Source organism: Camelina sativa, chromosome 16, assembly GCF_000633955.1.
Source record: "Camelina sativa cultivar DH55 chromosome 16, Cs, whole genome shotgun sequence".
NCBI lineage: Eukaryota > Viridiplantae > Streptophyta > Magnoliopsida > Brassicales > Brassicaceae > Camelina > Camelina sativa.
Genome location: NC_025700.1, coordinates 23292866 through 23301512, shown reverse-complemented (window position 1 = coordinate 23301512; position 8647 = coordinate 23292866). Strand labels below are relative to the sequence as shown.

At 32.8% G+C, this 8647-nt stretch overlaps 3 protein-coding genes across 3 annotated transcripts in view; all 3 read left to right on the top strand.

Moving 5' to 3' along the window:
• The window catches only part of LOC104751997 (methylesterase 1-like), a 2478-nt gene extending 715 nt beyond the window's left edge, over nucleotides 1-1763 (top strand). Inside the window, exons 2-3 of the mRNA XM_010474054.2 lie at nucleotides 789-923; nucleotides 1382-1763. Coding sequence (XP_010472356.1) covers nucleotides 789-923; nucleotides 1382-1663 — 417 coding nt within the window. The 3' untranslated portion in view covers nucleotides 1664-1763. The remainder of the gene's footprint in view (nucleotides 1-788; nucleotides 924-1381) is intronic.
• LOC109124407 (methylesterase 2-like) lies at nucleotides 2161-3401 on the top strand. Its single transcript, XM_010474053.1, has 3 exons — nucleotides 2161-2623; nucleotides 2794-2928; nucleotides 3028-3401. The coding sequence occupies exons 1-3, from the start codon at nucleotides 2249-2251 to the stop codon at nucleotides 3307-3309; spliced, it is 792 nt and encodes a 263-aa protein (XP_010472355.1). The 5' UTR covers nucleotides 2161-2248; the 3' UTR covers nucleotides 3310-3401.
• Nucleotides 7092-8473, top strand: LOC104751995 (methylesterase 7-like). The gene is made up of 3 exons (XM_010474052.2): nucleotides 7092-7557; nucleotides 7781-7909; nucleotides 8003-8473. The coding sequence occupies exons 1-3, from the start codon at nucleotides 7186-7188 to the stop codon at nucleotides 8282-8284; spliced, it is 783 nt and encodes a 260-aa protein (XP_010472354.1). The 5' UTR covers nucleotides 7092-7185; the 3' UTR covers nucleotides 8285-8473.

Sequence of the window (8647 nt, the reverse complement as noted above, 5' to 3'; positions counted from 1 at the left end):
TTTTTTTTTTTTTTTTTTTTTTTTCTGGTATTAAATATGATAGATCGATCTTGATGACATGTGTATATCGATCACCGTATGTATGAATGTAACTACAAAGTCTCTTTCGTCAACGCCACTACTTGTATTTACTTATCTTAAATAAGTCTTGGCGTCTTGCTGAGTCAAAATTTAAACTCAAGTGTCCAAGTTGGACAAGTTAGTCTTACAGAAGTAAGGAAGATTGTGAATATCACAAAAAAAAAAAGAATAATAAGGAAGATTGCTTATAATTTAATATAAACTACACAAAATATATAGAATTATTTATGGTCATCTATAAATCTAGCACATTACTTCTCCTAACAATTTTAAAGTGGTAATCATAACATATAACCTAGCTAGTAATATGTAATAGTACCGTTGTTGTGTTTACTACTCGTTTTGAAGCCTAGATAATACATATTGCCAAAAAATATTAGAATGGTTAGTACTTAGTACCTAGTATACTGATCAGAGAAATGAATTAGCGTATATGTTAGAAATATTTCGTTTCTGGAGTTTTTTTCTTTTGAACATGTTTCGTTCTTTCTGGAATCTACTTATGAATTTTGTGGCCTATATGAGATAATTGTAGATCATGTGTTGACAATCTAACGAACATATGGGGTCTAAAATCAAATCCTATATACTGGATTTTTTTCTCTTACATGTTTCATTTTCATGGTTGTCAATAAATTTGCCACAGTATACGGTTCCTTATTTTCTTGTATATTTAGTTTTTCTTTTCTTTCCAATTTATGTAAAAGTATGGAAGCAACATTCCACCAGAAGCATGGATGGGCACCGAATTCGAACCATACGGTTTAGACAATTCCGGACTGAGTATGTTCTTTAGCCGTGAGTTCATGAAGTTAGGTCTTTACCAGCTCTCTCCTATTGAGGTATGTAATTCATCATCATACATTCTTATACTTATCTTACTTATCTATATGTATATATGTTTTCAGTTTTTTTTTTTTTTTTTTAGTCTTTATCTCTAATATAATTAGTGACTCGAACAGTAATTTTCTATAATGTTCTATATTATTAAATAAAAACAAAACATGCACGCTTATTTAACTATATCGAATTCAACCTTTTGTGGCCTACAAAGTGGTCTACATAATTATTGCACCATAATGATTAAATGACCTATATGAGACTTTTCCATATTAGCTAGATTGATAATTTTCTATATGTTTTAGATAACTCTAATATTTAAACTACGTTTCTTCATTTTTATGGAATATTATAAACAATTAAGGTTTTATGGTTGATGGAAAACTACGTTTTTTAAAGTACTTTTATGGTTTTTTTTTTTACTTATTTTGGTTTTGGTTATGTTGTTATCTTGATTTAGGATCTTGAACTAGGATTGCTTTTAAAGAGGCCAGGATCATTGTTTGTTAACGATTTATCAAAGATGAAGAACTTCTCTAATGAAAGATATGGATCTGTTCCTCGAGCGTTCATAGTGTGCAAAGAGGACAAAGCCATTCCAGAAGAACACCAAAGATGGATGATTAATAATTTTCCGGTGAATTTAGTTATGGAAATTGAGGAGACAGATCATATGCCAATGTTCTGCAAACCTCAGCAACTCTGCCATCACTTCCTGGAAATTGCTTACGAATTTGTTTAATCGAACTTTATGAATATGTGTATTAGATTTTATAATAATAAGGGTTTGTTGCAAACAATAATAATGAATGTTGAAAAGTTTCAGACTTCGTTGCTTTTTATGAGGTAACGACTACATAAAAAAGTCATTTGGCACTCACATCAGAAAAAAAACAAAAAAAAGTCATTTGGCATTCATCTTAATATACAAAAAAAAAAAAAAAATTCTCCGTCGGTTACGGTAATCACTTATTGCAAGATTTGTCATATAAGTCCAAAATTTCTCCACTTAGGAAAAAAAAAAAAAAAAAACTGTAATGCTGGAATTTTTTGGAAATGTTACTCGTTTTTATTGTTTTTACTGCTTTTAAATCAATAATAACGCTCTGATACCAGTTTTATTGAATGAATATAATTCCAACGAGTTAAATCACTTGTCAACATCCGATTTACAGCTCGTTCGTAAGTCCTACTATTATAATTTTAGAAAATTCGAAGATAAGCTTAATTTATGATCCCTCTACTAATATGTGTAGTGTGTGGATGTGTCAAGAGTAGAAAAAATAGTACGAAACCGGGTGATAAAAAATCAAAAGGAGAGAAGAAAATGAGCGAGGAGAAGAGGAAGCAACACTTCGTGCTAGTCCATGGTGCATGCCACGGCGCATGGTGCTGGTACAAGGTGAAGCCGCTGCTCGAGGCTTCGGGACATCGTGTAACCGCCTTAGACCTAGCTGCCTGCGGTATAGACACCACCAGGTCGATCACTGACATTTCCACATGCGAACAATATTCTGAGCCATTGATTCAGCTAATGACTTCATTGCCAAATGATGAGAAGGTTGTGCTCGTTGGTCATAGCTTTGGAGGTTTGAATTTAGCCATAGCCATGGATAAGTTTCCTGAAAAAATCTCTGTTTCTGTCTTTGTGACTGCTTTCATGCCCGACACCAAATGCTCACCATCGTTCGTCGTGGACAAGGTATATCTCATATTTTAGTTTAATTTTGTGGTTGACATAGAAAAAAGAAAAAAAAATCTATGGCCATCATTCAACACATATAGTATTAAGTATTAACCAATCAGTCAAGAGCATATGGACGAAAAAACACAAATTTTGAGCATATAATATGTCTTTGACTCACGTTACAGTTTGCAAGCTACATGACATCAGAAGGATGGATGGGCACTGAGCTCAAGCCGTACGGCTTAGACAATTCTGGCTTGTCTGTGTTCTTCAGCACTGAGTTTATGAAGAACCGTCTCTACCAGCTTTCTCCTATTGAGGTGATTTAATTTATAATCACCTTTAGAAAAAAATAACATTTATGGTCATCAGATAATTGATAGTATGGTAATCTTGATATTGTGGTAATCTTGATTTAGGATCTTGAGCTTGGACTGCTTTTAAAGAGGCCCGCATCATTATTTGTGAACCAATTATCAAGGACAAAGAACTTTTCAGACAAAGGGTATGGATCTGTTCCTCGAGCTTACATTGTGTGCAAAGAAGACAAGATCATCTTAGAAGAACATCAACGATGGATGATCGATAATTATCCGGCGAATTTCGTGATTGAGATGGCAGAGACGGATCATATGCCAATGTTTTGCAAACCTCAACTACTCAGTGACCATCTATTGGAAATCGCAAACAAATTCTCTTAATTGATGAAAATGTATTTGGAGTTGATACAATTAAGTGTGTGTTCTAAAATGGATATTTCTGTAAGTTCGGACTTTATTTCTTATTATGGCAATCTTCTCCAAGCCTCACGAACTATATGCTCTACTCTTGGAAATTGCATGTAAATATGCAGAAATAAACATAAGATCGTCACTGCATCATAGTTACAAACCGTTGGTAACTAAGAGAGAAGAGAGAATGAATTCTTTTAATTGTCTTCAGTACACGGTATTAAAACACACATACATTGATACATATAGACTGACATATAGTGATTCTCTCCACTTTCCACACACTTAAACTCTAATCATAACTCTTCCACTAGTCTATACTTCTAGTTCTAGGTACTCAACTCATTTCTACAAGCATGGTCAAACTACTAACTCTTACACTATTAACCACTCTAGTTTAGACTAAACAACACAACACGCTTTCTCTTCTTAGCTTAGTTAGCTTTAAACAAAACACACTTATATTTATTTGGGCCTTAACCAAAACCATTGGCCCTTTATACTTCTCAGCCCAAACCACCATCTTCTTCTCTTCTTGCCTTTGCCCCACACTGATTGTTTTTCTTTGTGCAAATAACTAAATAAGCAAATGTTATCCTTCACAAGATAAATATATTTTCATGTTTTTACCAAGATTCATATTTTCTTCTTTGCATTATGATTCTCTCTTATAATATAAGAGCAAGAAAGCAAAAAACAGAGAGAAAGAATATATATCATCTTTGCAGTCTTTATCATTTGTGGTTATTTACTTATTTTGCAGTATAAGACCCATAAACATCCTTGACAAAAAAAAAAAAAAAAAANAAAAGACCCATAGATCATATCTTGACATTCTAACCTAACGTGTATGCAACTACAATTAGTTTGATAACGTTTAGTCATCTCTTCTGTATTAAAAGTCCAAAATGAGCAAACTCTTTATCATTTGTGGTTATAGATTTATTTTGCAGTATAAAAATTAAATATAAATTATCATTTTTGCAGTCTTTATCATTTGTGTTTTAAATATTTATTTTGTACTATAAGACCCATAAGCATAGATCATATGTTGACATGTGACAATCTAACGTGTATGCAACTACAATTAGTTTGATAGCATCTACTGTAATAAAACTCCAAAAAGTAGTATCAATTTCGTGGTGGTCAGAGTTTTCACTTTTATTTAACTCGAAAGATATGTTAATATAAATCACGTAACGTAATAAAACCCCACCAGAAGTGGTTTTCTCTTGAATTAGTAGTGAACTTCATTCGTCCACCACAACAATAAACCATAAGAGGATAGTATCTACGAAGAATTATGAATCAAGATTTTGTCTTCATGCCCAATCAGTAGCAAGAATTGTACTACACTAAAAAGCAGTTATATAAATAAACAAGATTCATGATACAATTATATATGTATAATGTATCACAAAAATCTATATGGAATCAGAGCTTTCAAGTCTACCAATGAAAATGTATTTAGATTAAATACAATTCTAAGCTGTACAGTTCAAGAAGCTTGCTTTCATAGTCCGATAAATGCCGCCAATTATTGAAACCGGAGGCTTTTTTCATACAAAACATACTAGATGATTATCATGTACAACCAAAGTATAATGCAAGTATAGATGAGTTGCAAATATGGCAAAGCCTGTATTGATAGCATCGACAAGCTTTTTAGCAAGTATTTTGTAGGCTTTCTCGGAGGGATGATCAAAGTTATAGATGACCGAAGTAATAGAAGACGTATAATTTTATTATACTAGTGCCGTAGCCCGTACGCATACAACAACATCCATGCATTCTTGATTAAATGATTCTTCTCATTGGTACATCCTAGAAGTCGTACATGAATACCTATTACCTAACTACTATATATGACCACGTCTTGGGATTTCAAATGTCTAAAAGCAACATTCTAAATTGTCCTTTCATATATCAAATTTGTTAATGTAAATATTGTTTTAAAGAATTTATTACTACATGGATATTTTATATACTTTCTTTAATTTAAGAAATTTTTTTGACTAATCTTGCATATTTTGAATTGAATTAAATAAGATTTTTAAAAAATATATAATACTAATAAATCATGGTCTTTACGAAAATGAGGATTCTAATGTAATATTATGAACCAACTGAGCCATCAATTACTTTAGAACGTTGTCAACTTGTCTCCATGTTCTCTGAGGTTTTAAATCATGGCCAGGCCGGATAACTATTATACTATAAATTTCACCGAATCGTTTGTTTTAATGTTACTATTCTTGTATTATAATTCGTATACTACATGACAAAAGGGCATCTCGTACAGGAAAATGACTACTATATATAAATGAGTACGTGTCGACATAGACTAACTTAGCACGACTACAATCCGATTCTCTCCTCCCCAACTTGTAAGTCCATTTTCCAATTTTTGTTGTTGTAATCTTTCGAGATTTTTAATTCGCCAAGTTAAACTACTTGACAAAGAACCTACCAAGGACGACTCTCGACATACGTAAACATCCATCTGGTATCACACTCCAATCACCGCGGTCCGCGGATCTTTTAGCTACTTGATCATAGAAAACCTTCATATATATACATTTACGAAGACCAAAAGAGTCTTAACAAGAAAAAAAATATATAATAGTATTTGATGTTCGATGAATAAAAATTCAATTTTTTCTATCCTTGTCCTTTAATATTTTTCATGTTCCAACCAACTAATTTACTGGTGTATATATTCAGTACTAATCGCATACCTGCAGCATCATGAGTCAATATGTAATTCTAATATCACTAATAGGAATCATTTCATTTGCAACCATATCTTTTTCTTTCGAATCAGCTACGTACTATGCCCTTCAGCTTCCTTACGCAGCCTTTGAAATCTCTATTACTTGGTCACTGGACGATAAAAGTCTCTCTGACCAGACAAAGACCAAAACAAATCTCATTGCCGACAAAGCAACTCAGTGGATAACAAGTGTCAAGTCTTGTAGCCATAATGACCAAGAAAATCATCTTTTATTAGTGGAGTTAGGGATTGCTACTATGTTTTAGTGCATCTGGTGATTGCATATAAAAGTCATCTCATTTAATAGGGGATTATTATGGATTTTGCCACTTTTCACTCCAATTATTTTGAATCTGCCATTTTCTTCAAATATTTTAGATTTTCCACTTTTAATCCCTTTAAAATCTATACATTTGTGAAGTTTTTTTTGCTAAAAAACATACTTCATAACAAATACTAAACCCTACAAGAAAATGGAACCAAAAAAACCCAAACATAATGTGTAGTGTTTAAAAATCTTGAAAAATGGCAAATCCATAAGATTTTAGCCAAAATGGCAAAATCCACAAATGCCACTAAAAAAAGTGGCTTTTTCATAATTAACTCATTAAGTATATCATGTAAATCAAGGGTTTCGTATAAAGAATGATATTAATAAGTTAAGCAAACCATTTATCTTACTTTTGTTTCATAATGATTTGGTAAACTAAACATATATATAATTTGATGAAAAGACAAAAAAACAAAAACAAAAATTGTTGTCCAGCCTAAAGATAGTATGTTTTATGGATATAATATATGAGTGAAGTTGATATTTAATTATGATAGTATTCAATTGCTTACACAATTAGATATAGTCATCAAAGTCATTACTTTTGTTTTACCTTTTCAAAGGATTTTTTATTTCACTTAAGTCAGAAAGGGTTAATTTAAGTCGTTTTTTATTTGCTAGCTGGCCTGCTTGAGGATTTGTTATTCGATACAGTATTATTTTATTGAATTGTAATTTTCTTAGATTCTATAAAGCTGAACAATGTATAACAGGACTATACATTCTTTAACATAAGCAGGGAATGGATAAGAAGAACCAGAAGCGATTTGTGCTAGTCCATGGAATCTGCCACGGCGCATGGTGTTGGCACAAGGTGAAACCGCAGCTAGAAGCTGCAGGTCACTGTGTGACCGCGGTGGACCTAGCTGCATCGGGTCTAAACATGACCAGAATGGAAGAGATTCAGACTCTTAAGGATTACTGCAAACCGCTGCTTGAGCTTATGAGCTCGCTTGGCCCGGATGACGGTAAGGTGATTCTTGTTGCTCATAGCATGGGTGGCATATCCGCTTCACTTGCTGCTGACATCTTCCCTAGTAAGGTTGCTGCTATTGTCTTCGTGGCATCTCTCATGCCCGACACAATAAACCCACCTGGCTTTTTTTTCGAAAAGGTACATAAAAAAATACGATGATTCAATTGCATTGGTGTGATCTCTTCAATGTGATTCTATTATATATATATATATATATATATATATATATATTTCTTTTGTATGAATGTACAAAAAAAACCTTGTTACACTATATGCATCCTTAAATCAAATGGTTTTGAACTTTTAAGTGGAAAGAAAAGTATAAATCACTAGGATTCTAATATCTGCCTGGAACGAGCAGCTGATCACAAGCGGTCCACAAGAGAATTGGATGGATACTGTAATTACGAAGCCTAATGGTCCTCTAGAGTTTGCTCTTTTTGGACCAAACTTCATGGCCAAGAATTTGTATAACCTATCTTCACCCCAAGTAAGACTCCAGGCCTAATTAAAACCAAACCGGAATGGTTAGCTAGTAACATAAGTCTAACTTTTTATTCATTGTTTGTTGTGTTGGGTTTAGGATCTTGAATTGGCAAAAATGCTGGTAAGGGTAAACCCGTTCGCTACAAAGGAACTGGCAGGGACAAGAAGCTTAAGTGAGGAAGGGTACGGATCTGTTACACGTATATATATCGTCTGCGGAGAGGACTTTGCGATACCCGAGGATTTCCAGCGCTGGATGATCAAGAACTTCCCAGTAAAAGAAGTAATGGAGATCAAAGATGCAGATCATATGCCAATGTTCTCTAAGCCTCAAGAACTATGTGCTCTTCTCTTAGAGATTGCGGATAAATATGCCTAAAATAAATTAATATGAAGATCGTCACTACATTATAGTTACAAAAATCAGCTTCAACCACAATTATGAGCTAGATTTGAGTGATATATATGGGTGACTAGATCATATCTTTCTATAGAAATAATATTCTTCACAAGAAAAATATATTTCAATGTTTTCACCAAGATTCATATTTCCTTCTTTGCACATTGATTCTCTGTTTTTTTTGTGTGTGTGCAACTCACAATGATTCTCTCTTATGTTTACTTTTTGTAGTATTTTCTTTTTCATAATGATAGTTGTTGATAGAACAAAAGTCAAAAGAGCAAGAAAGCAAAAAAAAAAAACAGAAAAATAAATAAATAAATAAATCTTCACCAATGGATA

What these genes read in the sequence shown, in the direction of transcription:
- LOC109124407 (XM_010474053.1), top strand. Translation starts at nt 2,249, where the DNA reads ATGAGCGAGGAGAAGAGGAAGCAACACTTCGTGCTAGTCCATGGTGCA. An exon ending in CATCGTTCGTCGTGGACAAG is followed by an intron (nt 2,624 to 2,793) that starts GTATATCTCATA and finishes CTCACGTTACAG; the next exon opens with TTTGCAAGCTACATGACATC. An exon ending in ACCAGCTTTCTCCTATTGAG is followed by an intron (nt 2,929 to 3,027) that starts GTGATTTAATTT and finishes ATCTTGATTTAG; the next exon opens with GATCTTGAGCTTGGACTGCT.
- LOC104751995 (XM_010474052.2), top strand. Translation starts at nt 7,186, where the DNA reads ATGGATAAGAAGAACCAGAAGCGATTTGTGCTAGTCCATGGAATCTGC. An exon ending in CTGGCTTTTTTTTCGAAAAG is followed by an intron (nt 7,558 to 7,780) that starts GTACATAAAAAA and finishes TGGAACGAGCAG; the next exon opens with CTGATCACAAGCGGTCCACA. An exon ending in ATAACCTATCTTCACCCCAA is followed by an intron (nt 7,910 to 8,002) that starts GTAAGACTCCAG and finishes TGTTGGGTTTAG; the next exon opens with GATCTTGAATTGGCAAAAAT.